The sequence below is a fragment of the Somniosus microcephalus genome, unplaced genomic scaffold (assembly GCF_052327205.1).
Source record: "Somniosus microcephalus isolate GS21.2 unplaced genomic scaffold, FLI_Smic_1.0 scaffold10, whole genome shotgun sequence".
NCBI lineage: Eukaryota > Metazoa > Chordata > Chondrichthyes > Squaliformes > Somniosidae > Somniosus > Somniosus microcephalus.
In genome coordinates, this window is record NW_028225197.1 from 1,803,822 (window position 1) to 1,819,456 (window position 15,635).

The window sequence follows — 15,635 nt, forward strand, 5'->3', positions numbered from 1 at the left end:
CTGTTGACCGCCTCCTGAACTCTTGCTAATTCAGGGAATTTAGTCCATCTGTGACCAGACTATAACCACAAGCCTGTCTAGTTATCACACCTATATGGTCCGTGAGGTTATTATTAGATTCACACCCAGACGTTGTGCCTTCACTTGTCTGGCACTTCATCCCATAACACGGGTACAGGGGCTCAGTAATGTTTCATTCATCAGAAAAAGACAAAGTACAACAACATACTGGTCAGATTAACAGAATCTCATCATAGTTATGGGGCCATCAATATAATAGTCATTAATAAATCCAGGAGGGAATTCAGGAGAAACTTCTTTACCCAGTGAGTGATGAGAATGTGGAACTCGCTACCACAGGGAGTAGTTGAGGTGAATGGAATAGATGTATTTAAGACGAAGCCAGATAAACATAGGAGGATATGTCGGAGGAGGCTCGTGTGGAGCATAAACCCTGGCATGGACCAGTTGGGCCGAATGGCCTGTTTCTGTGCTGTACATTCAATGTAATAACATGAACAGTCCACCGGCGCGCTCGAGGCCTTCCGTAACTGGTGGGTACCGGAGGGACTGGCGTGCATCATCACCACCGAAAATAGAATTTTAATTTCATTTAAGTTTCTTTTAAACTTTTTTTTGTTATGTTACAGGTTTTATTGGTTGTGATGGTTGACTTTTAATAGGCAATTGCCTGTGATAAGGAGAAAAACAAAAATAACATTAACAGTCAAATCAAGGGAATCATCAGCACCACAGATTGAAAGATTAAACAGCAGTACAAGAATTTATAAAATTCATCCATTCCACGTTCCTGTCACCCCAGCTGTCTACAGGACCCTGCGCTACAGAACAGTGTGAACTCGCTGGTGTCTCAGCAGGTCATTGGAGCTTTTAAAGCTCTTCCCACAGTCAGAACATGTAAACGCTCTCTCATCAGTGTGAACTCGCTGGTGTTGCTTCAGGTCCCCGGATCTTTTAAAGCTCTTCCCACAGTCAGAACATTTAAATGATTTCTCATCAGTGTGAACAAGCTGGTGTCTGGTCAGAGCCCCGGAGCATTTAAAGCTCTTCCCACAGTCAGAACATGTAAACGCTCTCTCATCAGTGTGAACAAGCTGGTGTCTCAGCAGGTTGGTGGACTGCAAGAATCCCTTCCCACACACAGAGCAGGTGAACTGCTTCTCCCCAGTGTGAACTTGCTGGTGTGTGGTCAGAGCCCCAGAGCTTTTAAAGCTCTTCCCACAGTCAGAACATGTAAACGCTCTCTCCCCAGTGTGAACAAGCTGGTGTGCCAGCAGGTTGGTGGACTGCAAGAATCCCTTTCCACACACAGAGCAGGTGAACTGCCTCTCCCCAGTGTGAACTTGCTGGTGTCTGGTCAGAGCCCCAGAGCTTTTAAAGCTCTTCCCACAGTCAGAACATGTAAATGGTCTCTCATCAGTGTGAACAAGATGGTGTCGCTTCAGGTCCCCGGCGTATTTAAAACTCTTTTGACACACAGAACATTTAAAGGCTCTCTCATCAGTGTGAACAAGCTGGTGTCTCAGCAATTTGGATGAAACAGAGAATCCCTTCCCACACACAGAGCAGGGAAATGGCCTCTCCCCAGTGTGAACTCGCTGGTGTTCCTTCAGAACCCCGGAGCTTTTAAAACTCTTCCCGCAGTCAGAACATTTAAACGCTCTCTCATCAGAGTGAGCTTGCTGGTGTCTCAGCAGGTGGGATGGATGAACAAATCCCTTCCCACACACGGAGCAGGTGAATGGACTGTCCCCGGTGTGACTGCTCCGATGAACATCTGACGCAGATGGGGAACTGAATCTCTTCCCGCTGTCCCCACCTTTACCCGGTTTCTCCCCGGTGTGACGGTGCACGTGTCTCGCCAGGTCAGGCAATCGGCTGAAGGCGAGTCCACACACGGAACACGTGTGCGGTTTGTCTGTGCTGCGATCGCTGCTCTCTCCTTCCATGTGCAAAGGCCGATGATATTCAGGTCCTGATGAATCGAGTGACTCTGTCAGATCTTCACGTGGTGTTTGGTTTGAGCTTCCTGTCTGTAAATGCTCCATTTCTAAAACCCTGTAAAAGGAGTGTAGAAAGTAGTAAGAGGGAGAATGTTGTTTCATGTCGCTCTTTCCCAGCCCAGGGGCAGTGAAGCTGATTTTCAGGCTCCAGTTGCTGTCCCCAGGTGAGAGCAGCTCCGTCAGCACAGAGCTGGAGCTGGAATCTGGGAGAGGGGCCGCAGGCAGCACAGAGCTGGAGCTGGAATCTGGGAGAGGGGCCGCAGGCAGCGCAGAGCTGGGGCTGGAATCTGGGAGAGGGGCCACAGGCAGCGGGCCTGGCAAAGGGGCAATCACTGATTGAATAATAAACAGGGGTAAGGGGACACTAACCTCACATCAGATATATCTATAGCTTAAGTAGACAGATTTTAAACCAAACGATGGGACCGATGGCTGCAATTCCTGTGCCATGCGGGAACTCCAGGATGCTTCACGTGTCCTGGTGAACCGCGTGTGCAGGAAGCGCCTCCCGTGGCTGGAACTCGAGCTCAGGGTCTCTGAGCTTGGGGAGCGGCTGGAGTCACTGCCGGGCAGACGGGAGGCTGAGAGTTTCCTGGAGCGCACGTTCCAGGAGGTGGTCACCCCGCAGCCACAGAGAGTTCGTGGGAATTGGGATGGCAGGAATGACGTATGAGGAGAGATTGGGTCGATTGGGCTTGTACTCACTGGAGTTTAGAAGAATGAGATGGGATCTTATTGAAACTTATAAAATTCTAACAGGACTAGACAGACTAGATGCGGGAAGAATGATCCCGATGGCCGGGGAGTCCAGAACCAGGGGGTCACAGTCTAAGGATAAGGGGTAAGCCATTTAGGACAGAGATGAGGAGGAATTTCTTCACCCAGAGAGTGGTGAAACTGTGGAATTCTCTACCACAGAAGGCAGTTGAGGCCAATTCATTAAATATATTCAAGAAGCAGTTATATATATTTCTTAAGGCTAAAGGGATCAAGGGATATGGGGAGAAGGCAGGGACAGGGTACTGAATTTGGATGATCAGCCATGATCTCATTGAATGGCGGAGCAGGCTCGAGGGGCCGAATGGCCGACTCCTGCTCCTATCTACTATGTTTCTATGCAATTTAACCGAGTGGCCGCCCAGCAGGGTTTGAGGAGGCGAGGCAGTGCAGGAATCCCCCGGGAGTGCAGCGCTCTCAAACTGGTTTTCAGTGCTGAATCCCGGTGAGGGTGACGACACCTCGGGGGGGGGGGGGGGGGGGGAGGAAAGAGTGGTCTAGAGCGCATCCACTGCACTGTGGGGCAAGGCCAATTTCAGTGGGATGAGAATGGATCTGGCCCGCGTAAATTGGAATCAAAGATTGGCAGGAAAAACTGTAGAGGAACAATGGGCTGCCTTTAAAGAGGAAATAATTCAGGTACAGTCGAGGTACATTCCCACTAAGGGGAAATGTAGGGCAACTAAAGTCAGAGCTCCCTGGATGACGAAAAAGATAGAGAGTAAGATGAAGCAGAAAAAGAGCGTGTATGACAGATGTCAGGTCGAGAATACATCTGAGAATCAGGCTAAATATAGAAAGTTCAGAGGAGAAGTGAAAAAGAAAATACGAGGGGCAAAGAGAGGGTATGGCTGGCTGTGCGAGGCTGTGTCATCGCACCAACGCTCTTATTAATATTCCTTGCTGCAATGCTCCATCTCACCCTCAGTAAGCTCCCCACTGGAGTGGAGCTAATTTACAGAACAAACGGGAAACTGTTCAACCTCCGTCGCCTCCAGTCCAGATCCAAGGTTGTCCCATCCTCTGTCGTCGAATTACAGTATGCAGACGATGCTTGCGTCTGCGCTCACTCGGAGGTCGAACTCCAAACCATCGTCAACACCTTCACCGAAGCATACGAGAGCATAGGCCTTACACTAAACATCCATAAGACAAAGGTCCTCTACCAACCTGCCCCCGCCACACAGTGCTGCCCCCGGCCTTGGACAACGTGGACCACTTTCCATACCTCGGGAGCCTACGGCCAACAAGGGCAGACGTCGACGACGAAGTCCAACACCGCCTTCAGTGTGCCAGTGCAGCCTTCGGTCGCCTGAGGAAGAGAGTGTTTGAAGACCAGGACCTCAAACCCGGCACTAAGCTCATGGTCTACAGGGCAGCAGTGATACCTGCCCTGCTGTATGCCTCAGAGCCATGGACCATGTACAGCAGGCACTTCAAAGCACTGGAGAGGTAGCACCAACGCTGCCTCCACAAGATCCTGCAAATCCATTGGCAGGATAGGCGCACCAACGTCAGTGTTCAGGCCAACATCCCCAGCATCGAAGTTCTGACCATGCTCAATCAGCTCCGATGGACGGGTCACATTGTCCACAGGCCCGATAGAGGTGTTCAAAATCAAGAGGGGTCTGGACAAAGTAGATAGCGAGAGTGGAGTGCCTCTGCAAATTGACTCAGACAACGGCACTCATTTCACCGGTAAAATAATGAAAGAAATCTGTAAGCTGCCACATGTGACACAAAAATATCACATACCATATCACCCCCAGAGCTCGGGGATGGTAGAAAGAATGAATAGGACACTGAAAAATGCGCTGACAAAAGCCATCCAAGAAACAGGGAAGGGATGGTCGGAATTATTACCCAGCATACTAATGAGGCTGCGAGCCACCCCAGGACGAACGACCGGACTGACCCCCGATGAATTAATGACAGGACGAGCTATGAGACTACCAGAGGATTTGGCTGGAGGGGTGGGAGAACCAGGACCAGTGCAAGATAGATTAAGGCGATACTTAGTACAACTAAATCAGGAGGTACAAGCACTAAATAAAGAAGTAAGGAACCAACAACAGATTAAAGATCTAGAAAGGCAGAATGCTGGACTTAAACCAGACGAGTTGCCCAGAATAGGTCAAGTAATGACGCAAGTTATCGGAAGAAAGGGAATGGGGCCCGTTGGATGGGGCCATGTACTGTATTAATGACAAGTGATACGTGTGATTGTCTACAGGAACTGATGGGTATGCGATGGAAGCAATGGACCCAGGTGAAACCATTTAACACTAAAGACCCCCATTCTACCCTCTCCTCCAGGGGAAAGAGCTCGGAAAACGACCAGATCTCTGTTTAAATTACAGATAAACATGGATCCAGTCGACCCTTTATATCAGAGGGTCCGTCTCGGGGAGAAGAAGCTCTCCCGGTTTACCCTTACACCTGAGAACTCATTTTTAATGTGGAAGCAAGTCATCCTCGGTTCCGAGGGACTGCCTAAGTAGAAAGAAGAAGATATAATTGGAGTAAGACTTTTTTACTCCTGTATTCAAATCTTCTTGTAATGAAGTCCAGCATACCATTTCCCTTCTTAACTGCCTTTCACGACCACCGGACGTCCCAAAGCGCTTTACAGCCAATGAAGTACTTTTCAAGTGTAGTAACTGCTGTAATGTGGGAAACACGCCAGCCAATTTATGCACAGCAAGCTCCCACAAACAGCAAAATGATAATGACCAGATAATCTGTTTTTTCGTCATGTTGATTGAGGAATAAATATTGGGCTCAAAACACCGAGGATAACTTCTTAGAAATAGCACCACGGGATCTTTTACATCCACCTGAGGTGGCAGACGGCGGCCTCAGTTTAATGTCTCATCCGTAGGACGGCACCTCCAACACTGCAGCGCTCCTTCATTACTGCCCCTCCGACAATGCAGCACTCCCACAGCATTGCTTCCACCGAAAGTGTGGCGCTCCCGCAGTACTGCCCCTCCGACAGTGTGGCGCTCCCTCAGTACTGTCCCTCCGACAGTGCGGCACTCCCTCAGCACTGCCCCTCCGACAGTGCGGCACTCCCTCAGCACTGCCCCTCCGACAGTGCGGTGCTCCCTCAGTACTGCCCCTCTAACAGTGCGGCGCTCCCTCAGTACTGCCCCTCCGACAGTGCGGCGCTCCCTCAGTACTGCCCCTCCGACAGTGCGGCGCTCCTTCAGTACTGTCCCTCTGACAGTGCAGCACTCGCTCAGTACTGACCCTCCGACAGTGCGGCACTCCCTCGGCACTGCACTGGAGTGTCAGCCTCGCTTTATGTGCTCAAGTCCCTGGAGCGGGATTTGAACCCACAACCTTCTGACTCTGCTATCCGCTGAGCCACAGCTGACTCCAGTCTTTTACACAGTTTCATCATAACTTCCTTGCTTTTGCACTCTACGCCTCTCCTAAAGCAGGGGAGTTATGATGAATTGTTAAAGTTTTTTTTTGCAGAGTGACCCAGGCTGTGTGTAGGAAACAATTGTGCATTTGAAAGCAGCTTGTATTGGGAAGCTTGTGCCCCTTTGCCAGGCCCGCTGCCTGCGGCCCCTCTCCCAGATTCCAACCCCAGCTCTGTGCTGACTGAGCTGCTCTCACCTGGGGACAGCGCGTCACAATCGGCCCCAGCGCACCTGAGCTGGAGGAGGCCCCGCCCCCTTGCCGCGCCGCCGACTGGAGGACCAGGCCGCCCAGTTCAGTCCTCCCAGCTCAGCCCTCTTTCTATTGGTCGGAGCTCCCGTCAGTCAGAATCACATTGCTCCGGCTCAATCCGCCACCCCGCGCGGTTCAATCCGCTCCATTCGGTGTACGCGGAGGTCCCGCCCGACTCTCAGGTTTGGTTTTTCTCGTCTTTTACTTTATAATCTCGCTCTCCGCTCCCCCCTCACCTCGATTTAAATCGGTTCCCCAACACTTGACTTTACCCCGGCCGTTGATTCCGCCTCTTCCCCGGGCCCGGCCTTCCGTGTAGGCGCCGCGCAGGCGCACTGGCAGCCTGGTGTTGCGCCTGCCCGCGCTGTGATTGGTGCAGGGGAAGGCAAGTGGGCGTGTCCGGTCCCCGGCCCACGTGGGGGAGACAAAGGCTGGCTGGCGCGCATGCGCAGCCCGCCTCGCACCGTTGGGAAGCTTTTCAAAAAATTTTTTTTGCGAAACAAATTGAAAACACTCATTAATTACCCCAACCTCCTCCCCTCTAAAGTGCGATTATTATTTTTGTTTTTCCTCATTTGTGTGGAGTGTCTTTTTTTATCTTGCGGTGGCGTGCGCCGATCCAACCGACCCCTGGGCGTTGCGTGCTGGCGTCAGCGCGTAAGCGGAGGGGGGGTTGATTGACGCTAGGCACCCGCCAATCAGGAGCGCGGAAAACGCTGGGAGGACCGGGCGAGCTGACGGTCCTCCAACCAATGGCGGCGAGGGAGGGAGGCGGGATCTCGGTGGGCTGCAGGCCGCTTTCCTGCTTTCATTGTCTGCAGGAGCTGTTAAAGAGAAGGGGGGTGGAAAAAACCCAGCTTGTGAGTGTTTATTCCTTTGCATTACCTTTATTGCAAGGCTGTTCATTAACTGCATTGATTTAAAAATAAGTGAACCTTTTCTCTTTTCGATTTTTATCCAGAACAAAGAGCCCTGGTGCTGTGAACATTTTGGTGGGCAGCCACTTTTAAAGGGACAAAGACCAGCATTCTTCCTCCTCTCTCTCTCTTGTGATTATTTGTGGTGGGTGAGGGGGTGAGTCAAAGGGGACTACGGCCCCTTTTCAACATAAACAATTGCTTGGCCATTTAAAGGGGAATGGGTGCCCCCCAGGTATTTAAAGGGGTAGTGCCTCTCTCTTTCTGTATCATGTAAGAGCAGGGAGGTTCTGCTTGAACTGTACAAAACACCAGTTAGGCCACCGGCTAGAGTGCTGCGTGCGGTTCTGCTCGCCCCATTGCAGGAAAGATGTGACTGCTCGAGACGGGAGATTTACAAGGATGTTGCCAGGACTAGAGAATTTCAGCTACAAGGAAAGATTGAATGCATAGAAACATAGAAGATAATCTACATCCTAGGGTACTTAAGGAAGTGGCCCTAGAAATAGTAGATGCATTGCTGGTCATCTTCCAAAATTCCATAGACTCTGGAACAGTACCCATGGATTGGCGGGCAGCTAATGTTACCCCACTGTTCAAAAAAGGTGGTAGAGAGAAAATGGGGAATTACAGGCCAGTAAGCCTGACATCGGTAGTGGGGAAAATGCTAGAGTCCATTATAAAAGACGTAATAGCAGAGCACTTGGAAAACAGTGACAGGATCGGACAAAGTCAACATGGATTTACAAAAGGTAAATCGTGCTTGACTAATCTACTGGAATTTTTTTAGGATGTAACTGGTAAAATAAATAAGGGAGAACCAGTGCATGTGGTGCATTTGGACTTTCAGAAGGCTTTCGATAAGGTCCCACATAAGAGATAGAAACATAGAAGATAGGAGCAGGAGTAGGCCATTCGGCCCCTTGAGCCTGCTCCGCCATTCAATGCAATCATGGCTGATCATCCAAGTTCAGTACTCGGTCCGTGCTTTCTGCCCATATCCCTTGATCCCTTTAGCCTTAAGAAATATATCCAACTTCTTCTTGAATATATTTAATGAATTGGCCTCTACTGCCTTCTGTGGTAGAGAATTCCACAGGTTCACCACTCTCTGGGTGAAGAAATTCCTCCTCATTTCTGTCCTAAAAGGCCTACCCCTTATCCTAAGACTGTGACCCCTGGTTCTGGATTCCCCGACCATCGGGACCATCCTTCCTGCATCTAATGTGTGCAGCCCTGCCAGAATGTTATAAGTGTCAATGAGATCCCCTCTCATTCTTCTAAACTCCAGCGAGAACAAGTCAAATCGACCCAATCTCTCCTCATACGTCATTTCTGCCATCCCAGGTATCAGCCTGGTGAATCTTCGCTGGACGCCTTCCATGGCAAGAACATCCTTCCTCAGATAAGGCGACCAAAACTGCACGCAATACTCAAGGTGTGGTCTCACCAAGAACCTGTATAACTGCAGCAAGACATCCTTGTTCCTGTACTCAATCCCTCTCACTACGAAGGCCAACATACCATTTGCCTTCTTAACCGCCTGCTGCACCTGCATGCTTACCTTCAGCAACTGGTGCACAAGGACACCCAGGTCTCGTTGCACTTCCCCTTCTCCCAATCTATTGCCATTCAGATAATAATCTGCCTTCCTGTTTTTGACACCAAAGTGAATAACCTCACATTTATCCACATTATATTGCATCTGCCATGCTTCTGCCCAATCACCCAACCTGTCCAAATCATCCTAGAGCTTCTCGGCATCCTCCTCACAGCACACGCGCCCACCCAGCTTTGTGTCATCTGCAAATTTGGAGATATTACATCTAGTTCCCTTGTCTAGATCATTAATATATATTGTGAATAAATGTAAGAAGTCGCACAACACCAGGTTATAGTCCAACAGCTTTATTTGAAATCACAAGCTTTCGGAGCGCTGCTCCTTCATCAGGTGAAGTGGAGAGATGCATAAAGACACAGCTTATATAGTCAGAGAATAATGTCAGATGTTTACAGGTAATCTTTCTAACTGCCATTTATCACACCTCGGCAGAGAGATAATCACAGCAATCAAAGGTGTGAATGGTGTCCAAACAGGTCAGTCAGGAAAACATTACATCAAAGAACAATGAGGTGGGGTCACAAGGGGTCAAATGTTGCAGATGCTGGGGTCTGTGAAAAACAAAAAAAGACAAAAACATTTTTTTTGCTGGAAATCACAGCAGGTCCGGCCGCATCTGTGTGGAGAGAACAAGCCAACAACGACTCGAGTCTGGATGACCCTACGTCAGGTGGGGTTACATGTAGCGTGACATGAACCCAAGATCCCGGTTCAGGCCGTCCGCATGGGTGCGGAACTTGGCTATCAGTTTCTGCTCGATGATTTTGCGTTGTCGTGTATCTCGAAGGCTGCCTTGGAGAATGCTTACCCGAAGATCGGAGGCTGAATGTCCTTGACTGCTGAAGTGTTCCCCGACTGGGAGGGAACACTCCTGCCTGGCGATTGTTGCACGGTGTCCGTTCATCCGTTGTCGCAGTGTCTGCATGGCCTCGCCGATATACCATGCTCCGGGGCATCCTTTCCTGCAACGTATGAGGTAGACAATGTTGGCCGAGTCACATGAGTATGTACCATGCACCTGGTGGGTGGTGTCCTCATGTGTGATGATGGTATCTGTTGATGATCTGGCATGTCTTGCAGAGGTTGCTGTGGCAGGGTTGTGTGGTGTCGTGGTCGCTGTTCTCCTGAAAGCTGGGTAATTTGCTGCGAACGATAGTCTGTTTGAGGTTAGGCGGCTGTTTGATGGCGAGTAGTGGAGGCGTGGGGATGGCCTTAGCGAGGTGTTCGGATGGCCTTAGCGAGGTGTTCGTCGTCATCGATGACATGTTGAAGGCTGCAAAGAACATGGCGTAGTTTCTCTGCTCCGGGGAAGTACTGGACGACGAAGGGTACTCTGTTGGTTGTGTCCCGTGTTTGTCTTCTGAGGAGGTCTATACGATTAGAAAGTTAGAAAGATTACCTGTAAACATCTGACATTATTCTCTGACTATATAAGCTGTGTCTTTATGCATCTCTCCACTTCACCTGACGAAGGAGCAGCGCTCCGAAAGCTTGTGACTTCAAATAAAGCTGTTGGACTATAACCTGGTGTTGTGCGACTTCTTACATTTGTCCACCCCAGTCCAACTCCGGCACCTCCACACCATATAGTGTGAATAGCTGGGGTCCAAGGACCGATCCCTGCGGTACCCCACTAGTCACTGCCTGCCACTCGGAAAAAGACTCGTTTATTCCAACTCTTTGCTTTCTATCTGCCAACCAGTTCTCTATCCAAGTCAATACCTTGCCCCCCAATCCCATGTGCCTTAACTTTACACGCTAATCTCTTATGTGGGACCTTATTGAAAGCCTTCTGAAAGTCCAAATACACCACATCCACTGGTTCGCCCTTATCTATTTTACTAGTTACATCCTCAAAAAATTACAGTAGATTAGTCAAGCACGATTTACCTTTTGTAAATCCATGTTGACTTTGTCTGATCCTGTCACTGTTTTCCAAGTGCTCTGCTATTACATCTTTTATAATGGACTCTAGCATTTTCCCCACTACCGATGTCAGGCTTACCGGTCTGTAATTCCCCATTTTCTCTCTACCACCTTTTTTGAATAATGGGGTAACATTAGCTACCCTCCAATCCATGGGTACTGTTCCAGATTCCATCGAAAACCCAGCAGCTTCTCCTCCATCTCCACTCCAGCTGAAACTGCTGCAACAAAAAGACCTACACAGGCGGCCAGGGACCGACTTCCGTCACCTGCAATAAAACTCTTCCCGACAGCCGCTGACTAATGGCGGCCGCAGCACCCACAATTCCCCGCGCCCCAGAAACAGCTCTATCCAACGCGCTGATTTCCCGGCTGAGAGTGCGCATGCTCCCCGGGGCCGCGGGCCATTCTGGGAGCCTGGCTCCTGTCCTTTGTCCCGAGTCGGACTCGGTGGAGCCAGCTGAAGAAACTGGCAAGCGGCGGCTCGGATGGGGGAGGCGCTGCACGCTGGGTTTCCTGGTGCCGGGGCCCTGGCCGCACGTCCGCCGGGCCCGGCCGCTCTGATTCTGATTGAGGTTTTTGATGAGGTAACAGAGAGGGTTGATGAGGGCAATGCGGTTAACGTGGTGTACATGGATTTCCAAAAGGCGTTTGACAGCGTGTAAAGTTAAGGCACATGGGATTGGGGGCAAGGTATTGACTTGGATAGAGAACTGGTTGGCAGACAGAAAGCCAAGAGTTGGAATAAACGGGTCTTCTTCCGAGTGGCAGGCAGTGACTAGTGGGGTACCGCAGGGATCGGTCCTTGGACCCCAGCTATTCACAATATATATTAATGATCTGGACGAGGGAACTAGATGTAATATCTCCAAGTTTGCAGACGACACAAAGCTGGGTGGGCGTGTGTGCTGTGAGGAGGATGCCAAGAAACTACAGTATGATTTGGACAGGTTGGGTGATTGGGCAGAAGCATGGCAGATGCAATATAACGTGGATAAATGCGAGGTTATCCACTTTGGTGTCAAAAACAGGAAGGCAGATTATTATCTGAATGGCAATAGATTGGGAGAAGGGAAAGTGCAACGAGACCTGGGTGTCCTTGTGCACCAGTCGCTGAAGGTAAGCACGCAGGTACAGCAGGCAGTTAAGAAGGCAAATGGTATGTTGGCCTTCGTAGTGAGAGGGCTTGAATACAGGAACAAGGATGTCTTGCTGCAGTTGTACAGGGCCTTGGTGAGACCATATCTTGAGTATTGTGTGCAGTTTTGATCACCTTATCTGAGGAAGGATGTTCTTGCCATGGAGGGAGTGCAGCGAAGATTCACCAGGCTGATACCTGGGATGGCAGGAATGACGTATGAGGAGAAATTGGGTCGATTGGGCTTGTACTCACTGGAGTTTAGAAGAATGAGAGGGGATCTCATTGAAACTTATAAAATTCTAACAGGACTAGACACACTAGATGCAGGAAGGATGTTCCCGATGGTCGGGGAGTCCAGAACCAGGGGTCACAGTCTAAGGATAAGGGGTAAGCCATTTAGGACAGAGATGAGGAGGAATTTCTTCACCCAGAGAGTGGTGAACCTGTGGAATTCTCTACCACAGAGGGCGGTGGAGGCCAATTCATTAAATATATTCAAGAAGGAATTGGATATATTTCTTAAGGCTAAAGGGATGAAGGGATATGGGGAGAAGGCAGGGACAGGGTACTGAATTTGGATGATCAGCCATGATCGCATTGAATGGCGGAGCAGGCTCGAGGGGCCGAATGGCCGACTCCTGCTCCTATCCTCTATGTTTCTGTGTTTCTAAAATAGACTTTGCTGACTCACCAAACCTTATTTGCTTTGCTGTTTTTTGGCTGACTAAATAAAAGTTTTTTTTGGCTGCATGCAGGTATTTAATTGAGTTAGTTCAGGCTTGCTGTCAGTCCTTGCCCTGGTCCCGCCCCTTCCTGCATCTCATTGGCTGACACCGCTGTCAATCGACACCACGAGGGGGCAGGGAGGGTGATTGACAGGTGACGAGTGATAGAAGCGCCTGCCCGCGCTGTGATTGGTGCAGGGGAAGGCAAGTGGGCGTGTCCGGCCCCCGGGCCCACGTGGGGGAGTGAAAGGCTGGCTGGAGCGCATGCGCAGCCCGCCTCGCACCGTTGGGAAGCTTTTCAAATATTTTTTTTTGCGAAACAAATTGAAAACACTCATTAATTCCCCAACCTCCTCCCCTCTAAAGTGCGATTATTATTATTCTTGTTTTTCCTCATGTGTGGGGTGTCTTTTTTTTACCTTGCGGTGGCGTGCGCCGATCCAACCGACACCTGGGCGTTGCGTGCTGGCGTCAGCGCGTAATCGGAGGGGGGTGATTGACACGAGGCGCCCGCCAATCAGGAGCGCGGAAAACTCTGGGAGGACCGGGCGGGCTGACGGTCCTCCAACCAATGGCGGCGCGGGAGGGAGGGGGGCGGGACCTCGGTGGGCTGCAGGCCGCTTTCCTGCTTTCATTGTCTGCAGGAGCTGTTAAAGGGAAGGGGAGGAGGGGGTGGAAAAAACCCCAGCTTGTGAGTGTTTATTCCTTTGCATTACCTTTATTGCAAGGCTGTTCATCAACTGCATTCATTTAAAAATAAGTGAACCTTTTCTCTTTTCGACTTTTATCCAGAACAAAGAGCCCTGGTGCTGTGAACATTTTGGTGGGCAGCCACTTTTAAATGGACAAAGACCAGCATTCTTCCTCCTCTCCCCCTCTCGTGAGTATTTGTGGTGGGTGAGAGGGTGGCGGGGGGGGGGGGGGTGAGTCAAAGGGGACTGCGGCCCCTTTTCAACAAAAAGAATTGCTTGGCCATTTAAAGGGGAATGGGTGCCCCCAGGTATTTAAAGGGGCAGTGCCTCTTTCTCTATCATGTAAGAGGTTCTGCTTGAACTGTACAAAACACCAGTTAGGCCACCGCGTGCAGTTCTGGTCGTCCCCATTGCAGGAAAGATGTGACTGCTCGAGACGGGAGATTTTCGAGGATGTTGCCAGGACTAGAGAATTTCAGCTACAAGGAAAGATTGAATACATAGAAACATAGAAGATAGGAGCAGGAGTAGGCCATTCGGCCCCTCGAGCCTGTTCCCCCATTCAATGAGATCACGGCTGATCATCCAAATTCAGTACCCTGTCCCTGCCTCCTCCCCATATCCCTTTAGCCTTAAGAAATATATAAGTAGAGGAGTAAAGAAGTCTTACTCCAATTATATAGGGCCTTGGTGAGACCACACGTGGAGTACTGTGTACAATTTTGGTCTCCTTACCTAAGGAAGGATATACTTGCCTTAGAGGGAGTGCAATGAAGGTTCAAGAGATTGATTCCTGGGATGGCGGGACCGTCGTATGAGAAGAGATTGAGTAAACTAGGCCTGTATTCTCTTGAATTCAGAAGAATGAGAGAGGATCTCACTGAAACTTATAAAATTCTAACAGGACTAGACAGACTAGATGCAGGAAGGATGTTCCCGATGGCGGGGGAGTCCAGAACCAGGGGTCATAGAAACATAGAAGATAGGAGCAGGAGTAGGCCATTCGGCCCTTTGAGCTTGCTCCAACATTCAATGAGATCATGGCTGATCATCCAAATTCAGTACCCTGTCCCTGCTTTCTCCCCATACCGCTTGATCCCTTTAGCCTCAAGAAATATATCCAACTCTTTCTTGAATATATTTAATGAACTGGCCTCCACTGCCCTCTGTTGCAGCGAATTCCACGGGTTCACCACTCTCTGGGTGAAGAAATTCCTCCTCATTTCAGTCCTAAATGGCCTACCCCTTATCCTTAGATTATGACCCCTGGTTCTGGACTCCCCGGCCATCAGAAACATCCTTCCTGCATCTAGTCTGTCGAGACCTGACAGAATTTTATAGGTTTCGATGAGATCCCCTCTCAATCTTCTAAACTCCAGTGAGTATAAGCCCAATCGACACAATCTCTCCTCATACGTCATTCCTGCCATGCCAGGTATCAGCCTGGTGAATCTTCGCTGCACTCCCTCCATGGCAAGAACGTCCTTCCTCAGGTAAGGTGACCAAAACTGCACACAATACTCAAGGTGCGGTCTCACCAAGGCCCTGTACAACTGTAGCAAGACATCCTTGTTCCTGTACTCGAACCCTCTTGCTACAAAGGCCAACATACCATTTGCCTTCTTAACCGCCTGCTGCACCTGCATGCTTACCTTCAGCGACTGGTGCACAATAACACCCAGGTCTCTTTGCACTTCCCCTTCTCTCAATCTATTGCCATTCAAATAATAATATGCCTTCCTGTTTTTGCCACCAAAGTGGATAACCTCACATTTATCCACATTATAGTGCATTTGCCATGTTTCTGCCCAATCACCCAACCTGTCCAAATCGTACTGGAGTTTCACGACATCCTCCTCACAGCATACCCTCCCTCCCAGCTTTGTGTCGTCTGCAAATTTGGAGATATTACATCCAATTCCCTCATCCAGATCATTAAGATATAGTGTGAACAGCTGGGGTCACAGTCTAAGGATAAGGGGTAAGCCATTTAGGACAGAAATGAGGAGGAATTTCTTCACCCAGAGAGTGGTGAACCTGTGGAATTCTCTACCACAGAAGGCAGTAGAGGCCAATTCATTAAATATATTCAAGTAGGAGTTCGATATATTTCTTAAGGCTAAAGGGATCA

General features: G+C 49.7%; 1 protein-coding gene across 1 annotated transcript; it reads right to left on the bottom strand.

Moving 5' to 3' along the window:
- Window positions 1-665: 665 nt before the first annotated feature.
- LOC147083984 (uncharacterized) lies at window positions 666-6,851 on the bottom strand. The gene is made up of 2 exons (XM_085979986.1): window positions 6,719-6,851; window positions 666-2,079 (listed from the first exon to the last, which is right to left on the bottom strand). Exon 2 carries the CDS (start codon window positions 2,067-2,069, stop codon window positions 843-845), a length of 1,227 nt encoding a protein of 408 aa, XP_085836112.1. The 5' UTR covers window positions 2,070-2,079; window positions 6,719-6,851; the 3' UTR covers window positions 666-842.
- Window positions 6,852-15,635: the final 8,784 nt, after the last annotated feature.

Excerpts from the sequence above, each read along its gene's own strand:
- LOC147083984 (XM_085979986.1), bottom strand. The coding sequence starts at position 2,069 with ATGGAGCATTTACAGACAGGAAGCTCAAACCAAACACCACGTGAAGAT.